This window comes from Esox lucius, chromosome 16 (genome assembly GCF_011004845.1).
Source record: "Esox lucius isolate fEsoLuc1 chromosome 16, fEsoLuc1.pri, whole genome shotgun sequence".
Classification (NCBI taxonomy): domain Eukaryota; kingdom Metazoa; phylum Chordata; class Actinopteri; order Esociformes; family Esocidae; genus Esox; species Esox lucius.
The window spans coordinates 26,726,515-26,749,396 of record NC_047584.1 but is presented as its reverse complement, the minus strand read 5'-3'; the positions used below and the strand labels follow the sequence as shown (position 1 = coordinate 26,749,396).

At 40.9% G+C, this 22,882-nt stretch overlaps 1 protein-coding gene and 1 long non-coding RNA gene across 7 annotated transcripts; one reads left to right on the top strand and one right to left on the bottom strand.

The window, feature by feature from the left end:
- Nucleotides 1-1,342: 1,342 nt before the first annotated feature.
- On the bottom strand, nt 1,343-18,409 carry LOC105027894 (nectin-3-like). 6 transcript variants are annotated; one of them, XM_013137852.4, is made up of 8 exons: nt 18,119-18,409; nt 13,433-13,768; nt 12,636-12,938; nt 10,888-10,981; nt 6,813-6,967; nt 1,759-1,858; nt 1,625-1,663; nt 1,343-1,505 (listed from the first exon to the last, which is right to left on the bottom strand). In XM_013137852.4, coding segments are annotated over exons 1-8 (1,101 nt in total). In that variant the 5' UTR covers nt 18,192-18,409; the 3' UTR covers nt 1,343-1,504. The 6 variants fall into 6 exon arrangements, 5 of the variants coding, with proteins under 5 accessions (XP_012993306.2, XP_012993304.2, XP_012993308.2 ...); XM_013137850.4 differs by having other exon boundaries at nt 1,639-1,663; XM_013137854.4 differs by lacking the exon at nt 1,759-1,858.
- Nucleotides 15,428-22,633, top strand: LOC106024696. Its single transcript, XR_001198480.3, has 3 exons — nt 15,428-15,730; nt 16,531-16,608; nt 20,071-22,633. It is a non-coding gene; the product is annotated as an uncharacterized LOC106024696 (long non-coding RNA).
- Nucleotides 22,634-22,882: the final 249 nt, after the last annotated feature.

Sequence of the window (22,882 nt, the reverse complement as noted above, 5' to 3'; positions counted from 1 at the left end):
GGGGGTTGAGGATGATTTCGATAGTGTGGTTGTGGGGGTTGAGGATGACTACGATAGAGTGGTTGTGGGGGTTGAGGATGACCTCAATAGATTGGTTGTGGGGGTTGAGGATGACTTTGATAGTGTGGCCTTGGGGGTTGAGGATGACTTCAATAGAGTGGCTGTGGGGGTTTAGTAAATGGATCAACTGTGGGACACACTTGGGACTTCAATGATGCAATTCATCGTCCACTTATTATTAATAAAACACGCATTACATTTAAACGTACAAATCCATCGTTAGAATAAATAAACCAACAGTAGGGAATTAGATTTTTTTGGGGTATTTTGTTCTGTTTGTACATCAAATCTGAAAATCAAACAAATGCACGTGTCATGTAATTATAAATTTACATTCACTCCTTTGTGTGAAACTGCACAGTCTTAAACATAACATGGTGCATTATGGGATTCTATTTCGCTCATGGAGGCTGCATCGTTGCACAATTGAGGCCAGTGGAGGCTCTTATTAGAACCTACCCTTCGAGGGTTAATTGAAGCACATTATTGTCTGAGCATGTCAACAAAAGACAAACAACTGTCCACTATAGCCAGAATGTAGTTCTTTTGGCAGGTCAGCCTGTTGTGAGAAGCAGTTCTTGATGAGGGCAGGACATCCTGAGACCAGCGGTCATGCGCTTGGTAAAAATATCACATTTCATTACAGACATTGTTATCATCATTTACAGTATTAAAACTTCCGTTAATAAAATATTACTATAATTAGTACTTAAAAAAAATAGGACTAAGCAGAGGTGAATTTGGCTGACTGCCTTATAAAGCTGTTTGGGTGAGCAATGCCATTTTACAATGATCTCCAGTTTTAAAAGGGGGCTTTTTGGGACTTTCCATCACAGCCACAAGTCTGTATTAAATTGCATGGTATGTATTCTGTATTAAATTGCAGTCTGTATTAAATTGCATGGTATGTTTCCACAGTAATTATATTACACTTTGATGTGAGAGGATGGGTTGGGACTTAGTTACCTGCCTTCCTGTCTTTTGTCTAGGTCGGGGCTAAGATAAACATTTCTTTGTTGGAAAGAAGACTGTTTCATTATGTTATGTCATATGCTGCAACAAGGCCACTTTCTCACTTTCTGCTTTCTTATGACTTTATTCAGAGATAAACAATGACTGTTTTGAAGTTATTCCACAAAATCGAATGTAGAAACAAAGCATAGATGTTCATTTACTCTAGACTATAGTTGACAAAAGACAAATGTCTACCCGCTTATACAGCTCCGGAAAAAAGAAAAAGAAAAAAATAGAATGCTGTTTTGGTGATCGCCTTGATGTGACTGTTGAACGGAAGGTCTGAGTCTATCAGAACACCAAGATTACGCACATTAGAAGCAAAACAACACAACAAACAAATCGCATAAGGTCTGTCTCCAACATCATGTTTCCTCTTCGTCTTCTGTCACACGTTGTCGTATGGGCACGTCACCATCGTCTTGATCTGTCTGGAAGTCAACAGACAGTATTAAAGTATTACATAGTAAAAAGTGGCCAATGAGAAACTTGCTTCATCAGTAGACAAGCAGGAACTCACAATACAATGGTGGACAATGACACTACTCACTAATTGTAACGTACCTGTTCTGGTGCTTTGACCTTTGAACTAGAAAGATACATAAATAATTATATAAATTCAAATATGTATATATATACAATATGATCATATTGAGTGCATTATATTTCAATTAATTACATTACCAAGGCAATTTCCCATTTTTGTACCAGGAACATAAGAAAATGGCAGCAGCAGAAGCAACAACAATCAGACAAAGTAGAACCCAGCAAGCAGGAGAGATCTCTGTATGGAGAGAGGGAATACAGTTAGCAATTATTAGTGTTTTCCTTAATAAATAATAATAACGCATACCAAATTAAAGGCCATAACTACCACACCCATTAGCAAGGCAATTACAGTTAACCAATAGCTATCTGGTAATGGTGACCAGTAGGCCAACCAGACTCTAACATGATGTTAAATGTTACCTGTGTGGAAAGACTGTGCCCTGACAACTCAATGTTGGGAATACACACTCACCTAAAGGATTATTAGGAACACCATACTAATACTGTGTTTAACCCCCTTTCGCCTTCGGAACTGCCTTAATTCTATGTGGCATTGATTCAACAAGGTGCTGAAAGCATTCTTTAGAAATGTTGGCCCATATTGATAGGATAGCATCTTGCAGTTGATGGAGATTTGTGGGATGCACATCCAGGGCACGAAGCTCCCGTTCCACCACATCCCAAAGATGCTCTATTGGGTTGAGATCTGGTGACTGTGGGGGCCATTTCAGTACAGTGAACTCATTGTCATGTTCAAGAAACCAATATGAAATGATTCGAGCTTTGTGACATGGTGCATTATCCTGCTGGAAGTAGCCATCAGAGGATGGGTACATGGTGGTCGTAGGGGATGGACATGTTCAGAAACAATGCTCAGGTAGGCCGTGACATTTAAACGATGCCCAATTGGCACTAAGGGGCCTAAAGTGTGCCAAGAAAACATCCCCCACACCATTACACCACCACCACCAGCCTGCACAGTGGTAACAAGGCATGATGGATCCATGTTCTCATTCTGTTTACCCCATATATTGACTCTACCATCTGAATGTCTCAACAGAAATCGAGACTCATCAGACCAGGCAACATTTTTCCAGTCTTCAACTGTCCAATTTTGGTGAGCTTGTGCAAATTGTAGCCTCTTTTTTCTATTTGTAGTGGAGATGAGGGGTACCCGGTGGGGTCTTCTGCTGTTGTAGCCCATCCGCCTCAAGATTGTGCGTGTTGTGGCTTCACAAATGCTTTGCTGCATACCTCGGTTGTAACGAGTGGTTATTTCAGTCAAAGTTGCTCTTCTATCAGCTTGAATCAGTCGGCCCATTCTCCTCTGACCTCTAGCATCAACAAGGCATTTTCGCCCACAAGACTGCCGCATACTGGATGTTTTTCCCTTTTCACACCATTCTTTGTAAACCCTAGAAATGGTTGTGCGTGAAAATCCCAGTAACTGAGCAGATTGTGAAATACTCAGACTGGCCCGTCTGGCACCAACAACCATGCCACGCTCAAATTTGCTTAAATCACCTTTCTTTCCCATTCTGACATTCAGTTTGGAGTTCAGGAGATTGTCTTGACCAGGACCACACCCCTAAATGTATTGAAGCAACTGCCATGTGATTGGTTGATTAGATAATTGCATTAATGAGAAATTGAACAGGTGTTCCTATTAATCCTTTAGGTGAGTGTATACCTCATGCTTGCATAGCTAATTAGGTTATAAGGGTTGTCCCCCCAAAAGTTAGCAACCAACATGTATTTTGTTGACCACAAAGCCCACATTTCAAAGCTCAAGAAAGCATGTGGCTGGCTACAGTAGGTATAGTATAGTAGTATCTTTTTACCTCAGTGGAAAATGAGTTACAAAATACACCAAACCCAATGCCTTCTTCTGGAGTGAGATGTTAGAAAACGTTTTAATTCTATCTATTGTTGGACAAATAATAATTACCCAAGAATACTACTATAAGACCAGTTATTCCTGTCATGCAAATACCGCCAAAGAGAAGTTAATTTCATTAAAGTTAATTAGACATGCACATGGAAGTTACAACTCAATGTGCACAGAGCAAGAGACATATGGATGTATATGGATGTGCTTCACTCAGAGGAGACTGAAAACTCAAGCATTAAAATAATGTAAACGCAGGATGAACATCTTTAATTTTCTGCTTTCCGCACATTTTATTTATGCTATTCATCATAACAAAACTACTTATCGGGCTCATATGGCACATACCAGTTTTACTTACTCAAACATGTTCTAAGTTTAGAAAGAAATGTGATTGGGACAGGCAAACACCCAATCGAAATGAAGAGGAGGCGGTGCTCATGAACACTTCTAATTACAGTGGATATAAAAAGTCTACACACCCCTGTTAAAATGCCAGGTTCTAGTGATGTAAAAGAATGACACAAAGATAAATCCTGTTCAGAACCTTTTCCACCTTTAATGTGACCAATAATGTGACCAATTCAATTGAAAAACAAACTGAAATCTTTGAGAAACAAATCAAATAAATCTCACAATACCCTGGTTGCATAAGTGTGCACACCCTTAAATTAATACTTTGTTGAAGCACCTTTTGATTTTTTTACAGCACTCAGTCTTTTTGGGGAAGAGTCTATTAGCATGGCACATCTTGATGTGGCAATATTTGCCCCCTCTTCTTTGCAAAAGTGCTCCAAATCTGTCAGATTGTGAGGACATCTCCTGTGCACAGCCCCAATCAGATGTTCAATTGGATACAGGTCTGGGCTCTGCCTGGGCCATTCCAAAACGTTAATCTTTTTTTGGTAAAGCCATGCTTTTGTGGATTTGGATGTGTGCTTTGGGTCATTGTCGTGCTGAAAGGTGAACTTCATCTTCAGCTTTCTAACAGACACCTGAAGGTTTTGTGCCAAAATTGCCTGGTATTTGGAACTGTTCATAATTCCCTCCATCCTGACTAAGGCCCTGGTTCCAGCTGAAGAAAAACAGCCCCAAAGCATGATGCTGCCACCACCATGCTTCACTGTGGGTATGGTGTTCTTTGGGTGATGTGCAGTGTTGTTTTTGCGCCAAACATACCTTTTGGAATTAAGTTCAACCATTGTTTCATTAGACCATAACACATTTTCCCAAGTGCTTTTGGGGGACTTGATGTTTGTTTTTGCAAACTTCAGCCAGGCTTGGAGGTTTTCTTTGTAAGAAAAGGCTTCCGTCTTGCCACCCTACCCCATAGCCCATTCATATGAAGAAAACGGGAGATTGTTGTCAGATGAAGCACACAGCCAGTACTCTTTTCTGCAATTCCTGCAGTTCCTTTAATGTTGCTGTAGGCCTCTTTGAAGCCTCCCTGACCAGTTTTCTTCTCATCTTTTCATCAATTTTGGAGGGATGTCCAGTTCTTGGTAATGTCTCTCTGCCATATTTTCTCCACTTGATGATGACTGTCTTCACTGTGTTCCATGGTATATCTTTGGAAATTATTTTGTACCCTTCTCCTGACTGATATCTTTCAACAATGAGATCCCTCTGATGCTTTGGAAGCTCTTTGTGCACCATGGCTTTTGCTCTGAGATGCAACTAAGAAAATGTCAGGAAAAACCTACTAAAACAGCTGAACTTTATTTGTGATTAATCAAAGTAACTTTAAATGATAGCAGGTGTATAATGACTTCTATTAAACATGAGTTTGAATGTGATTGGTTAATTCTGAACACAGCCACATCTCCAGTCATGATTTATCTTTGTTTCATCACAAAAACATGGCATTTTAACAGGGGTGTTTTACTTTTTATATTCACTGTACATCAGGAAGCGTACAATTCTGCTGACGTCTGTGAAAGAGGTTGGGATAACATTCACTTGCTTTTTTGATCCAGCCTGAAATGTTGAGCACCGCGTCCTCTCCATTTCGTTTGGGTGTACGCCTGAACCAATCAATTTCTTTCTGCCCTCAGAACATGTTTGAATAAGTAAAACTTCTGTGCACACCATGCCCCTGGTGTCAGAGCCTTCACATTCACACAAAGGAGACTGAAAACACAATTGAACCCCTAGGAGAGATTTTGGACCCCATCACCATCATCGAAACACCACTATGAGGGAACATCTCTTTGAAGATTGGTGTTCCATCCCTCCAGTAGAGTTCCAGAGATGCGTTAAGGCTGTTCTGGTGTCATTGACCTGCTTGAATATTAGTCTTCTCCCAAGCCCCAGGTCTTTTGAAGACATCCAGGCACAAGTCCTACAGTAATCACTAATAAAAAATTGACATGTAAACCAAAACATTATTTATACAAGTAAATGGTTGCTTATGTTGTTGTTTGTGCCAGTTGTTGAGGATAGATTTTTCTAAGAAAACAGGTATCCATGAATTAATTGCAGTATGAACACTAACAAGCTTCTGTATGAATTATATTCTGTTCATTGATTAGAAACCTGCCTAACTGCTATGGCGTTTATGTATTGCGTTTGCCACTGGACGTTTTAACAGCATATTAGCCAGTAATAAGCTTTACCGGTATTTACTAACTTACTGGAATAGTCATAAGAATTGAGCAATTGTTAGCGAGTCTGCCAAAGCTATTTCATTTCATGGCATAAGAACGTATGTTTTTCTTCCATGGCAAAACAACATACTTTTTTCTGTCATTCGTGAATCACATTTACACAGTGATGGGAAAAAAATATTTGATCCCCTGCGGATTTTTTCTGTTTGCCCGCTGACAAAGAAATTATCAATCTATAATTTTAATGGTAGGTTTATTTGAACAGTGAGAGACAGAATAACAACAAAAAAATACTTATCCAAGTACACTATATTACAGTGCCCCATGATTGGACATTATATTTTTGACTTACACACACTCTCCTGGGCGATTTTTGTTACTGTTTTATCCAGCCTCACGTGTTGTTGATGTCAGCGTGCAACTCCCTCCCCCCATCCACTCAGGAAAATAGGTACCCCACCACTCTGGTGAAATTGATAGAATGGTACCAATCCAAAATATGTCCTCTATGTTCTAAGTAATTTCTCAATTTGTGAAAAGGCTCTTAGTGGTTTTACCTTCCAGTCAAACTATGAAATGTGGTCTGAAGTCTGATGCAGGTACTCAGCATATCATGAAGCCACACTGTTAGAGACGTGTAGAAATTGAACTGAAAAACAGCAAGTTGAATTATATGAGCGTACTGGAGGTCTCACCAGAAGTTGTATGAACATAGAGGAAACCAGTTGTACTTCCGTACAGGTTTGAGGCCTCACAGACATAGAGACCATTCAGGTCAGAACTGAGACTGAGGAGATGCAGTGAGTCTCCGTCTATTCTGACTGAAGACACAGGCCATGGCTGGACATCTCTGGGGAGAAAGAGGATAAAAAGGACTTATGCATGTTTACTTGTTTTTCTAAACCTGTGAAAACAGTTGACAAGACAAGTTTTGTAAACCACAGCAAGTCCTCAATAACAGAGAATGATATTAATAGTCTGAGGAAATATGATAGGTCTTTGGTTGAAATTTAGGGTTAGACACCCTAACCCTAAAATTAAACCAAACACTTATCTTATTTCATGCCTACTGATACGGTTTGCTTCTCCCATTTGATGATTTAAAAAATTCTCTATGAGTAAAAGCGATACAGTGACTCATAAACATATTCACCTCCTTGGACATTTCCACATGTATTGTGTAACAACATCAAATAAAAATGAATCTCCTTTAATCAATATTTGGTAGATACACCTTTAGCAGGAAAAACAGCCATGAGTCTTTTTGGATAAGTCTCTACCATCTTGGGATATTCTTCTATGTCACAGAGAAGCATCCTCATAGCATGATGCTGCCACAATGATGCTTCATGGTAGTGATGGTGTTGTCAGGGCGATGTGTGGTGTTAGGCTTGTGTCAATCATAGTGCTCAGCATTGAAGCTCTGTTTTGATCTCATCAGACCATAGAGTCTTCCACTTGGTCTCAGAGTCTCCCAGATGCCTTCTTGCAAACTCTAGCTGAGTTTTGATGTGAGTTGTTTTACCATGAAGCTCAGCCACATAAGACAAACTCCTTTAGAATTGTCACATGCCTCTTGGTGGGTTGCCAGACCAGTTTCCTCCTCACCCGGATATTCCGTTTTTGTGGCTGGCCTGTTCTAGCGTATTCATAGCTGTGCCATATTCTCCCCATTTCTTAATAGTGGACTCCCTGTTCAGGGGATACTCATTGCATTGGAAATGTTTTATATCCTACCCCTGATTAGTGGTTTTGAAGAACCTTATTCTGAACTGGCTTTTAAATGAAAATACAGGTGCTGGTCATATAATTAGAATATCATCAAAAAGTTGATTTATTTCAGTAATTCCATTCAAAAAGGGAAACTTGTATAATATATATATTCATTACACACAGACTGATATATTTCAAGTGTTCATTTCTTTTAATTCTGATGATTATAACTGACAACTAATGAAAACCCCAAATTCAGTATCTCAGAAAATGTGAATATTGTGAAAAGATTCAATACTGAAGACACCTGGTGCCACACTCTAATCAGCTAATTAACTCAAAACACCTGCAAAGGCCTTTAATGGTCTCAGTCTAGTTCTGAAGGCTAAACAATCTTGGGGAAGACTGCTGACTAGACAGCTGTCCCAAAGACGACCATTGACACCTTGCACAAGGAGGGCAAGACACAAAAGGTCATAGCTAAAGAGGCTGGCTGTTAACAGAGCTCTGTGTCCAAGCACATTAATAGCGAAGGGAAGGAAAAGATGTGGTAGAAAAAAGTGTACAAGCAATAGGGATAACCGCACCCTGGAGAGGATTGTGAAACAAAACCCATTCAAAAATGTGGGGGAGTGTGACAACTGCGCCCTCTGCTTCACCTCCCCCTGCAGCGGACGGGCTCCAGCGTTCGACGTCACCGGCCTTCTGACACCACTGTCCATCTCATCATGCATTTCACCTGTGAAATGCATGATGAAAGAGCTGTGTACGCCTCCTCCTTGTTCCACCCCCCGAAGCCGTGACAGGGAGATTCACAAAGAGTGGACTGCAGCTGGAGTCAGTGCTTCAAGAACCACCACGCACAGACGTATGCAAGACATGGGTTTCAGCTGTCGCATTCCTTGTGTCAAGCCACTCTTGAACAAGACACAGCGTCAGAAGCGTTTCGCCTGGGCTTAAGACAAAAAGGACTGGACTGCTGCGGAGTGGTCAAAAGTTATGTTCTCTGATTAGAGTAAATTTTGCATTTCCTTTGGAAATCAAGGTCCCAGACTCTGGAGGAAGAGAGGAGAGGCACAGAATCCACGTTGCTTGAAGTCAAGTGTAAAGTTTCCACAGTCAGTGATGGTTTGGGGTGCCATGTCATCTGCTGGTGTTGGTCCACTGTGTTTTCTGAGGTCCCAGGTCAACGCAGCCGTCTACCAGGAAGTTTTAGAGCACTCCATGCTTCCTGCTGCTGACCAACTTTATGGAGATGCAGATTTATTTCCAACAGGACTTGGCACCTGCACACAGTGCCAAAGCTACCAGTACCTGGTTTAATGACCATGGTATCCCTGTTATTAATTGGCCAGCTGTCATGGTGCGGTGAGCAGCAGCGCCACCGTGCCATAGTTTCTCAGTTTCCATATCTCACGAACACATCCCGGACTGTCACATGTTTCCAATCTTCCACACCAGGTCCCAATCTAGCTAATTTGTATGTGTATGTTTCCCCTCTGCTCCCCACACTGTGGCTCATTGTTCTTGTCGTGTGTGTTGCCGTTGTTCGTAAATACGTGTTCCATTGTATATTGTAGTTTTTGCTGCAGCCCTTTGCTTTTGTGTGTTTTGTGCTCGGTGTATGTTTATTTCTTGTCTATTAAAGACTCAACACCGACTACACCTGCCTGCACCTGGCTCCTTGGTCTCGCAACACATCACTACACCACCTTTTGTGACAGGATGAGCCACCACAACTGGAACCAGCAGGCAGTCCCTCCAGAGAGGGTGTATACCTGGAGGGGCGATTGGGGGTCTGACTCCCTCTCCTCGGATGACGACGAAGCCGTCTACGAGAGTGGAGGAGGATCCCCTTGAGGAGCAAGGCTGGGGGTTGCCCCAAGACGGGTTTGGGGAGCCGCTGTGGGGCATGGACCAGTACGGAGTGGCCAAGCCCCTCACCAAAGAACAAGGGGAGCTGGTGAAGGGTCTCCTGCAGGACATGCAGGAGGCAGGAAGGACAGGACGCAGGCGAGGCCGGAAGAAGAAGAGGGCGAGGTGCCTAACACTCGGTCCGAGGTCCCACCTGCCTGCACCTGGTTCCTTGCTCTCGCAACACATCACTACACCACCTTTTGTGACACCAGCAAACTCGCCTGACCTTAACCCTATAGAAAATATATGGGGTATTGTGAAGAGAAAGATGCGATACGCCAGACCCAACAATGCAGAAGAGCTGAAGGCCACTATCAGAGCAACCTGGGCTCTCATAACACCTGAGCAGTGCCACAGACTGATCGACTCCATGCCATGCCGCATTGCTGCAGTAATTCAGGCAAAAGGAGCCCCAACTAAGTATTGAGTGCTGTACATGCTCATACTTTTCATGTTCATACTTTTCAGTTGGCCAACATTTCTAAAAATCCTTTTTTTGTATTGGTCTTAAGTAATATTTTAATTTTCTGAGATACTGAAGTTGGGGTTTTCATAAGTTGTCAGTTATAATCATCAAAATTAAAAGAAATAAACACTTGAAATATATCAGTCTGTTACACTTTTTGAATGGAATTACTGAAATAAATAAATTTATAGATTATATTCTAATTATATGACCAGCACCTGTATAATTCTAATATTGTCCTACAATATTAATAATAATTGTCACCACATTATCCCTACTCTAAAAGTACAGTGAATCTAGAAGGACACTGATTGAAATAATCTATGAGAATTAGAGAACTAGGCCATAGTCTGACTCTCAAAGTACGCCACATTTCAGCTCCCAGCCTGTGCCTCTGTGTTAGTGTGAAGCGCTTTATCTAAACCACACTTTGCAATCTGGATTTTACAGCAGCATTTTGTATATTTGCGGATTTAGTGTCAGGTTTAGGCTTCAGAAGTTCACTTTATCATATAGTCGGGTGGTTGAGGAGGGCCCATTTGGATTTACAGGCTTGTGTGGCTGTAAAAGAAAGAACTAACTGCCCATCACTACTGCCTAGTGTGTTTACATGTAGGTGTGATATTAAAACTGTAAAAAGAATGGTTTGAACTGGTTTACATAGAAGGGCGTACCTGCTCCAGATGTAGTTTGGCCTTGGGTTGCCATCTACAATACACAGGAAGTATTTGGCTTGGGAGGACGTAATATTTACTATCTGAGGTGGATCTAACAGAGGACAGAGAGAAAATTACTGAAGTTGCATAATGTAAAACGGTTTACACTCACACACCCATACCAAGACAGATAACATGCATAATAATTAAAGTGCTGTCATTTCATGAGAACGTGTCCTCTAAACCACAATAAAGATTTAACTTCACCAGGAGGTCTAGACTGTAATTCTAAACCAAAGCAAACACATTGCCCGGTCTCCTACGTTGATTGAGCTCACATGTGTATCGAGTACTAACTTACTAACCCATAAAACCCAGACAGTGTTGGTTACTTTGTGACCATTGGCAATCATGAATCTGATAGGGTGGCTATTGCATGCGGATTTCCCCAGGGATTAGTTCTTAGACCGCTTCTGTTCAATCTCTATATGCTACCTCTGGGACAAATTCCACTGAACAACAACATTAACTACAATAGCTATGTAGATGATACTCAAATATATATGGCTTTCAAACATTATGACAACAGCTCAATAGACTGTGTCCCTGTAAAGAGCACAAAATACCTGGATGAACCAACATTTTCTACAATTAAACCAGGATAAAAACAGAGATTTTGCTTGGCAGCAAAAATAAGAGAATTAGTGTTAACATAGAGCTGGATTCTCGGGACGAAGTGCGTAATCTTGGTGTTCAGATGTCACATTCAACAGTCATATCAAAGCGGTCACCAAAACAGCATTCTATCATCTTAAAAATATAGCCAGAATCTAGGGCTTTGTGTCCCAAAAAGACCAAGAGAAGCTCATCCATGGTTTATCTCTAGTAGGCTTGACTACTGTAATGGCCTCTTAACTGGACTCCCCAAAAAGACTGTAAAACAGCTGCAGCTCATTCAGAATGCTGCTGCTAGAATGTTAACCAGGACCAAGAGAACAGAGCACATCACTCCGGTTCTTAAACCTTTGCAGTTAGTTACAGAAGAGATTTTAAAGTGGTGCTTGTTGTCTATATGGTTTAGGCCCCAAATATATTTCTGATATGTTTGAAGAGTATAAATCAAGGAGGGCTCTTAGATCCATGAACTCAGGTCAGCTAGTGGAGTCCAAACTAAACATGGAGATGCCGCGTTTAGCGGTTATGCTGCACACAACTTGAATAAACTACTGGAAGATCTTGGACATGCCCCAAAAGTATACATTTTTAAATCCAGGTTAATAAAACTTCTCTTTTTACACGCCTATGAATGAGTGCTTAACCACACGGTTTAGCCTTACTGCTTTCATAGTGTCCTCATGGAATCTATTACGGAATCTACTAGTTATGTTTCTATTTTGTTTTTTATTCTATTTTCTTATTCAATGTTTTATAATTATTCTTTTTTATTGTTGTTTATTGCTTTCATTCTATAATTTGTATTTATTCTATTTCATTTTTATATTTCTTTTTTTCTTTGTAAAGCACATTGAATTGCTTCTACACTATGTATGAAACTTGTTTGCTTGGCTAACTGCACCACCAACCACTGAACGCCTCCGCTAATCTTTTATCAGGATTGGGACTTGGAATGACGCAGTTCAGGCAGCGACCAGACCACTCTGTCATTCAGGACCCCGAGGCGTAACTTATCAACACATGATGCAGCGCACAAAGAATGCAGACAGTTATTGATCCCACAGCCTGGGAATGCAGGAGTCTATACTTACAGTGGATGTCTATGGTGTAGGAGAGGGTTCTTTCTTCTTCCAGGGCACAATGGTTGACCACACAGTGAACCTGTTTCTGATTGGCTGTTCTGGTTGGGAGCCCAATAAGCTGGCTGAGTACTGTACTGGTGCCGTTGGCGTGCTGGGTGGAGTTTGTCACCCACCTCAATGATTTGTTTAAAGCACCAGTGTTCCAAATGACTTCTGCCTTTGGCTTGGCAGCTGCAGCAATGCAGGTTACCAAGACGACTTCATTGTCCCCAACAGGAGAGACGTGACCTGTCACTGACATCACTGGAGGAACTGGGACAAGAAATAAAACAAGGAGACAACAGAAGACATTATGCCACTATGTGGATCAATATGTAATCTAACAAAAAAACACCAATAATAACCATGTTATTTAAAAATCACACTTTAGAGACAGATTCGAAGACATTATACCAAGTCTAGGACTAAAAAAGGTTTAATAGAAAACTCCATTGAGCTTTTTTTGTCCTAGTAGGCTTAATCTGTATTTGCGAAACTGGACCCAAGAGTTCAGAGCTGAACGAGGAAAAATGTATTACTCTCTCAATAATTTTGGAAGGCACTGTAATGTATATCCTCCCAGGTCATTTGATAAATAATAGGCAATGTACACAATTTGCTAATCTTGTTTCAAATTTAGTGTTGGTTAAGACCATATTTAAAAAAAACACTGCAAAATGAATGAGTTGATCGAGTCTCTGCTCTTGATTAATTTGAGTACTGAACTACTGCACATCTTCAGATGTAGACTTGATTAAATTCCTTACCGATCACAGTCAGAGACATCTCTGTTTGGATTGGTCCACTGGAAACACTGAAGATGCATGTGTAGGTGCCTTCATCCAACAGCGTGACATTTCTTATTCGAATCGATCCAAGATAATCTGATGTGTTCCCAATGAACAGAACTCTTCCTTTCAATCCATTCACGTTGCTAGTAATCCCATCGGGTTTAATGACAAAGAAATTATGTTTGTTGGAATTTTCCCTGGTCTCTTTCTGCCATGTTATCTGATCAAATTCCTCAGCCTCAGACAATCTGCAGAAAAGGTCAGCATCTTCACCCAGGATCACAGCCCTCTTTCCTCCAATCACCTTCAGAGCTGGAGAGAAAAAACAATTCTAAAATGGGAGCATAATGGTTGTAATAAACAGCATTGGTAATTAGTCACATTGCAATGGAGCTAATAGGAGGGGTAGATTAATGTCCATATTCAATATGTTTGACCTGAAATCCACAGATTTTTAAATCTGTATTCAAGGGTTTTTGACCATTGATTATAAAAGTGGTGCTGTCCAACCAAAACAGGACCTGGGAAATGTACTGTCCTGTATGTGCTGATATGAGCCTCAAACTAATGTTTTAACATTTTTAATTTCTTGTCTGAGTGCAGTAGGACAGTGATTATACTTGTAGACCATAGATTAACAAAATATTAAACATTCAGCCCAAAATGGGAGATTAAATTTTTTTTTTGTACTTTTCTTAAAACGTCACTCACAGCATCTAAACGGATACATTGTTTTCTTTAGCATGTTTGACCTTTTTTCCACTTAATGGAGTTGAGGCATTATCCAGACAATTGTTCTGATCAAAGTTCCATTTCAGAGATGTATTTGGCTGTCTAGTTGGACAAAACTAGAAAGACAATACATTTGAGAAATGGATGACAAAACATATGATTATAGCTCACTTACTTATGAAAGTTGTATGGATCTCATAATTCGAACAATAGTTCCTGGTTTGATGACAGGATATTTGCATGCAGAGTTGGTCATTGATTTGTAAAATGTCAGCAGAATTGGATTTTCAGAGCTCCACCAAAGTTGTTGGAATGTAGTGGAGAAAGGTGTTTGAAATGTTCTTTAAGGTTGTTTTGCAATATTTTTTGCAAAACCGTGGCTAAAATACCCTGCACAATTATTAGGCAACAATTAGTGTGCCGAATAATTAGGCAACTAAATTACAAAAATACTTTATCCCAATACTCAACTTTTAGAGTGAGTGAAACAAAAACGTAGCACAAAATTAAAATTAAATAAAAAAAATTGCCGTTCAAAAATATTCAGTGACCGATATAGCCACCCTTGGTTTCAATAACTGCCAAGAGCCTTCCATCCATGCAATCTGTCAGTTTCTTGATCTGTTCACGATCAACTTTCGCGGAAGCAGCAACCACAGCCTCGCAAATGCTGTTCAAAGAGGTGATAATGAACACCGGGACCCGGGGTTTGAGCTTCCAATTGCGAAACACAACTGTCGGTTTATTGGCAAAGGGGTGAGGAACGAACAAAACGAGAGAGGCAGGCAGGCACGGTAACCGGTGATCAGGATAGTCCACGGGGCAGGCAGACAGGCAGGTAGGTAGGTAGGTAGGTAGGTAGGTAGGTCAAGAGGCAGGCTTCTATACACAGACAGACGGGGACAGGACAAGGGGCTGGGACTCAACGACTAGCTAAAGAGCGCTACGCAGGCTTCGCAGGTCCACCACCAACAATACCTCACACCTGAGTGGTGGTGGCGATCGGGCTAATATAGGGAGAGACAATGGAGCACAGGTGTTTAATATTCCGGTGATTGAGCTCTGGATTGTGAGCTGCGTTCAGGTACACTTCGTTTTGAGTGCGCAGTGGTGGCTTGTAGATGGCGCGAGAAGGAGCTGGAGCAGGAACGATGCGAGGACCTCACATATTGTCTTCCCTGACTGTAAATCTCACGTTTTAGAAGGGTCCACAAGTTCTCAAAAGCAAGTGCGTAGGAACCGGGGGGACGGGGTGGACGTGTCCCCTCCAATATTGGAGACAGTAACAAATTGTCCCACCCAGACATTATACCGCGGAGGAGAACAATATTTTATTTTGACATCTGTAACTCGCTTGCTTTTATTTTGAAAGCGCAACACAGCGTCTTGCCTCCGGCCCGCCCCTCAACGGCTCGGCTCAGAGTGCTTGGGAAGCGGGAGTCTGTAGCTGTTGAGCAGCGTGTGGTCAGAGGTTAAGATGAAAAGACAGCAGCAGCTCATTTTTAGAGATTTCTTTCTCATGGGGAAGAAAAGAAAGGGAATGTGAGTTGGTAATAATTTTGTGTCTAAGTTGTTGATTTTAAGCTGATGTTGTGATTCAACTAGTAGCCTATACACTCTTGCTAGGTTAACGTTGTTACTATTAACATTACTAGCCAACGTTGGCTGGTGAAAATAAGGCGGACTTTCCAGTAACGTAATGGATAAAATCGATTTGACACAAATAATTGTATTGAAGATGATTGTAAAAGAACAGGATTTTTCTATTAACTTAACCTATGTAACTTGTATTGACACTCAAGTTGACACTCAAGTTCTGTCTAACAGAACTCTCTCCTTCCATGAGTGCTGGTACAAGGACTTTCCCTGGCTACATTATAATGCAGTGAAGAAGGGGGTTTTGTGTTTTTATTGCACGAGAAATTACCAGGAAAAACTCACCCCATTTGCTGTAAAATCAGAGCCCGCCTTTATCACTTCTGGATTCAAAAATTGGAAAAAAGCTAATGAAAAATGTAAAGCACATGAAAGTAGTCATACACACCGCCACGCTGTCTCTGTGACTGCACAAGAAAATCATCCTGTAAATGCACTGTTGTCCAGTGCTTTGGCAAATCAACAAGCAGACAACAGGCACTGTCTGGGGAAAATTGTGAGTTCAATCAAATATTTGGCACGACAGGGACAGGCCTTGGCTCAAACCAACAGGTAAATCATTGATAAGTGCCACGCCAAGACAGACTGTTGATCAGTTATCATGTTAATCAGTCATTGAATAGGATCTCTGATAAAAGGACAGCAGCTGAATTTAGGATTGTACTGTATGTGTTTACTTTATGCAGAAGGGAGGCTGTCATACCAATAACACTGGTCAGAAAGGTAGCCAGAGCATGGGAGAGAGAGAGGCCTCAAACCAACAGGTAAGATAGTGAGAAGTATTAATGTATTATTAATTTTGTTACCAACATTGTAGTATTATTTATTTTAAAAGATGCACTCTGGTAACATTATCATCTATCTGAAGTGACAGTATAATTTACCAGTGCTAGTTAGGACTATGGTATGTTCAGAAATCACTACTTTCTTAAAGTCAAACTGGAATTATCATACTGAACGCTTGAGTCCTTTCAAGACCAGCAAGGCATCGGTTCAGAAAGACAACATTATTTTGGGTAACTATCTACTTGCTACACTCATCCAGACATAATGAGTATTGCAAGCCATTGTTGTTGAAACAATTATCATCCCCAGTATTTTCAACCAGACTCCCTCTGAGCGAAACTGTGTCGGTCGCACTGGTCCTATTCAACGCCTTTTTTAACCAGAGCATGTCTATATTTAACGTAGTCATGGACAAAGAGAATCGAACTAGAAGTGGATTCTAGAAGTGGAAAAACATGTAGAACTAATATATTAAATAGACATTTTGGTGAATATATATATAACATTCAGTGTGAATATATTAACATTCACACTGTAGTTAAATGTGTCCCCCCCAATATCAGAGTCACTCCTACACCTTTGCTCAAAAGGATTTAAGTCAGGTAAGGAAAGGGGCCAGCTCATTATTCTGGCATATTTGAGGCTCTTGCTTGCTAGCCAAGCAGTGGAGTACTTGGATGCATGTGATGGAGCATTGTCCTGCATAAAGAACATGGCCTTGAATGCTGAGGACTTCACTGTAGTCACACACTGCATCTTTAAAAGCATATACAGCTCCAGAAAAAATTAAGAGACCAATGTACCTTTTTCTTTCCTTTTCAATATAGTCATTCAATTTGCAGTGGTCTCCTAATTTTAACCCCTCAGTTCCTCACTAAATCAGTAACTAAACTGGTTATGCGCCACATGATGTTCATACAAAACAACTGAGGCGCTCCATTGTTATTTTCGTTCAAATAACTATATTTTTAAAACATTACATAAAAAAAATCAAGCATGCAATGTGTCATAATTATTTCGTACAACTATTCTTTTTCAATTTAAGTAATCCAAAAGTAATCATTATTTATTTCAAAAGTATCTGTAATCCGATTACAATATTTTAGTTGGTAACGTAATGGATTATAGTTACAGTTTTTTGTTACATGTTTTGTTACATTTCAGATTTCTAGTAACAAATCAGTTACTCCAGGATTTCTTGTAATCTGTTACTCCCCAACTCTGCAAATGTATACCTAGTGGAAACAGGAAAGTCTAGAGCCAACAATAGCATGAATCACCAGTGTAGCCCAGGTACCAGGGTAAAGCACCAGTGGAAATGCGGCATAATAGGTGTTGGAGGGACCACTGAACCAGAAGAAATACTACCCTCATGGAAGAAATTGATGGCGTAAGAACACCCCTGCATTACATTTCATAGTGCATCCCCATTCACACATACAAAAAGAGAAGCACATAACTAACACACAGAACACATGCAAAACCTACTGTTTGCGCGCAGTCCCATATTAATGACGAGCAGAACAAAAAAGGGCCATGATGAAACCACAATTCGGTTCATTCCGTCTGGTCTGTGTTAAAAAGGTTATTGTGTTTCCCCCATAGTGTGGCAACCCTGCTTTCTGGTAAATCGCATTCCTTTAAGTGCTGGTTGCAGGCATATATGTTCATGCATTTCCAATTATGAGGACTGGAGTCTTCCAGTTGGTTGGGGCTGTTTATCTGGGTGGGAGGTCCTGCGGTGAGGTGGCAGCTCTGGGGGGCTGTTTGGAGAGCAGGGGTGTGTCTAGGGTTCCCTCGGCCATAGTTTATATAAGGCAGGCATCAACCTCTATTGACTCCACCCCTGTGTGTGACAGGGATCCGTGTACCTGTGAGATACCTGGTGAGCCTGCTTCCGCATATAATTCCATTTGAAAACGAGGTGGGTCCTAGGGTGATACCTCCTTTGAAACAGGCCCGGGCTGTTACATTGGGGGCTTCCAGATACTAAAAATAAGTTTATTCGAGCTGTGTATGTTACCATGTAAACCAACAGCAGATAGGTCTTTGGTGTTGTACATGACTTTGGTACATTGTGGAAAGTGCATGGGTTCAATATTTGTTCTGGTACACAGATCCAACACGGCCAGCTTATTCAAAACTTGTTACAACTAGTTAGAAGCGGTCTTGTTACCTAAGGAGGTGGCTATATGTGGGGCCCAAACTACAGGCAGATGTTATTTGCTGCTCAGGCCCCACCTCATTCCGCTCTGCAGATGAGCCATTTGATCCTTCTGGTCTCCCTCTCTGACATTGTTGAAGTTCAATCTCGGTTTTCACCTAAAGAGAAAACCCCCTTGGAAAAAGGCAGAGGCGTCCTTTGTAAATATGGTTTAGATAGGCCCTAACTTGATAGGCCCCAGTTTACCAAAATGTCTGTTTAATTTCAATGTTGTGTTCTTGCATGGGAAAGATCGCACTGCAAAAGAGGGAATTGCAAATAAGGTCAATAGATACTGGCTTACACAGGGCTTTACGAATTATGCTTAAGATTTCTGTTCAAATTGCCTAGTTTGTTTGAGGTTTAATGTAAGGCAAGCAAGCAGTAACCCAGTCCAGCCATCCTCCCCCTGATGACCCATTAACCATGTGATGATGGCCCATTAACCATGTGATGATGCATTTTATTCCGATGAACCCCTGCGAGAGAAATAAATATTTGTTGGACCACTGTTTAACTGTTAACTATTCTTTTTACACAATTGTTTCTGCCCAGGAAGCAACTTTTGAGGCCAGAAAAAAATGGCAAAGAAATTAGGAAAAAGTTGAAAAGTTGAAGACAGAAAAGGCAGTGTTGAAACTATCATGGTTGACCACAAACTGAAGCGGTTTCTGATTGGGACCCCGATAAGTGGGCATAACTAGTTGTTACATGCCCTGATAGGTCTGCCCGTGTGTCTGTCAGTTAATTGTCTAAGGGTGCGGGAGGGGGATTGAATGTTGGTTTTCCTGCCTGTGGTTTTTGTTTACTTTTTGTCTGATACTTAAGAGCTGTCTTTTTATTTCTCTGGAGGTGTGTCTTAGATAAGTGACAAATGAGGGCCCTAGATATATGGATATACGTTGGGTGTGTTGTATTTCTTTAGAGGAAATAGGTAGTGGGAAATGGATAATAAGGATATCATGATTTAGCCTAGAATACCTGAGAAGGCAAGATTATTTCACAACTACACAAAGTGTAGAGAACTGAGTTGCAGCTTTATTCCGTTAGCAAGCATTATTACCTGGCTAGCTTGCCTAGTTCCAATGTAGTAAAGGGGCTGTACACCTACACCACCGTACATTGAAACCAGGCTAGCTAGCCAGGCAATGTATACATACAACCCCTCCACCCAAGAAAACAAGGTCCCCTTGTGCTATTTTAAGGTAAAACGAATGTCTGAATCTGTGTTTTTTAGATCAGAATGAGCCAGAGCACCCATCAGCAGCTGATCATCCAGAGCTCCTTCTCAACCCAGCACCCCTAGGGCCACTCAGAGAAGGCCTGGAAATCCCCAGTGTCCAATGCAGCCAGTGATGATCCAAATCATAGGTAGAACTTGGAGATGTAAGATGTAAGATGGAAACAGAAAATACAACACATGGAAGTGTAAGGAACAAGATGTGCCTCTCTGCATAAATAATGACAGGAAACTTCAATTATACATTTGCTATTAACAGTAAATGGGACATTGAAGGGGCAGACTGTGGAAGAAATATATTTAATATTTACATTTTTATATTTAATTTTTTTTAGATATAATTTTTCTCAAAGATCTAATAATGTAATTACAGTGTCCTCTTGTGGTTGTTACAATTACTACAAGTAGTTACTTTTTTATTGTTTTTATGGGTAACTGATTTTTAATTTGGAATTGTCACTGCAAATTAGATTTTGCTAAATCATTTTGGGTAAATAAAAATAACTATGAGGTACTATGAGGCACCCTACCCTTCTCTGTGCTGGTCTGGGGGCATAGTCAGGACATGGCAGAATAGATGCCTCTAGGCATCTCTGTGGTTTTGTTCAGGTGTCCCCAATTAGAGGCAGTTGGCCTGCATTGCCGGACAGGCGAGTGACAAAGATTGGGCTGATCACACTCACCCTGGAAATTGAATATTTAGTGATCTCCTGTCTGGAAGAAGGCTGAGGTCAATCAGGTCCAAAACCTCCCGCCACAAGAACAGTTTCTTTCCTCAGCAGTAGGCTTCATGAATATGCCCTTGGAACCAAATTGACTATAGCCCACTTCCCAACTTACAACCCACAACGGATAAATGTAGAACCCTCTCCCACATACACACACAACGCTAAACGGGACAATCTATTACCCCTTCCCACATACATACATAAATAACCCTCAACTGGACAAAAACTTGCCCCTTACATTTTAGTAATTCATTAATACACAGGTCAACTTTTTTTATGCTCATTCCGCTGTTCTTATTTGTTTTTACTTCCCTTATTCCTTTTTGTATTAAATGTTGGACCAACAGCCAGAACAAATTCCTTGTTGCTTGTGAAACGTACTTGGCAATAAAACTCTTTCTGATTCATGTGTCCAGACTGCCAATGTCCTACACAGCAGAGGGGTCACAAGCTACACCTGGCTGCTCGGTCCTTCTTGCACAGGTAAATCCAACAGGTAGGTATTCCACTCCAGGGTGAGTTCCATCTCTGTACCTCTCTGCCTTCAACACACTCAGTCTGGACCTAAACACAGTGATTAGCTGACTGGTATCAGCCGAGCGCTCTGGCACTGCTTGTAATGAGCCCTAACCTCCACGAGAGGGCGCAGTAGGACTGCTTGACCCCCCTGATCTCTCACACTACTACAATACATGGCTAGTAGGTTACTTTATCCAATGACATTGGTGCATTGTGTTCAAGCATTAGCCTACATTGTGTTCACATTCATATTTCAAATGCAGGTGGTACAGTGGTTCTCAAAAGTATTCACCCCTCAAGGCCTTTTTTATTTTATTGTAACAACATGTTATCAAAATTGACTAAAATCATTGATTTCATAAGTATTCCCATCCTATAGTTAATATTTGGCAAAGGAAAATTTGGCAGCAATTACCCAGATTTTACTATTTCCCAATGTCGTCATAGCTTAAATCCATGTCTCCCAACCTTTTTCAGTTATTGTACCACCGACAGAATATTTCTCTGCTTGGAGGACCCCTGAAGTACCCCCTCATGTTAATCTTACTAGTAAGCCTATGGTGTCATGAGTGTTTTCAAGTACCCCCTATGGAAAGGCTAAGTCTAGTAACCCTGGTTGGGAACCACTGTCTTAAATGATAATGAGAAGGGCGTGTCTAAAACCATGCAGGGCATCTATTGGTTCAGGGTGTCTGTATCCAGTGTCAGTGGTGAAAACAATTATATTGGTAATTAATATTGAACAATTCTTAGATTTAATTTTTCACATTGACATTGTTTTGTTTTTCAGTTTCATCTTAAAATAAGTATTGGTCCATGAGGGGTGAATACTTTTGAGCGCCACTGTAGTTGCTTGAGGAAAGCTGCATGTTCCAGAATCTACTCAGATTGGTTAAAATGTGAAAACATGACATGCTCAGCATGCACTGAGTTCATTGGTCAGAAAAAGCAATGCTCTGCCAATCAGAGTCCTCTTGGGTATCTCTACTTGCAAACACTAAAACATACCACTAGAGAATGTGTTTTACAAGCGGGCCCTGTTCCAGGATTAAATTATTATTATTATTTTTTTATAAATGAGGGGCCAAATCAAATTCATATTAGACCATTTACAGTGTTCATGGGGGGAAAAAACTGACAAGTATTAGTTTTATTTTACATTGGAATCAAAAGTTCCCACTCGTTGGAACAAGCATTCCGTTTTGGTAAGCATTAGATCGCATGATCCACAACTACACCACCAATCATTCTGGGCAAGTGTTAGTGACTAACGGGTTCACCAGCGACCCTCTCCTCAGCTGCTGTCCGAGTCCCTAGTTTCACTGTCCAAAGTGAATATCCATGACTAATTAGGAAATGTTCTTTCTACCTAGTGAATGCTAACTCTGTTCACTAAGTGATGCATACACTTCCTCTTCCCAAAAGAAAACGCGGATTGATGCAGTTGTGAACAAAACTGACCGGTAAACAGCGGTAGTATCAGTTCAGTTGAACATTTGATTTAGGGTTAGGGTTAGATTAAAACGTTATTCTGAACACTGACAGGTTCTTTGAGGAAATGA

Coding starts and splice junctions, on each gene's coding strand:
- LOC105027894 (XM_013137850.4), bottom strand. CDS start 18,191: ATGAACCGAATTGTGGTTTCATCATGGCCCTTTTTTGTTCTGCTCGTC. Junction 13,769..18,118: donor TATGGGACTGCGCGCAAACA/GTAGGTTTTGCA, acceptor TTTTCTCTCCAG/CTCTGAAGGTGATTGGAGGA. Junction 10,982..12,635: donor CTACACCATAGACATCCACT/GTAAGTATAGAC, acceptor GTCCTCTGTTAG/ATCCACCTCAGATAGTAAAT.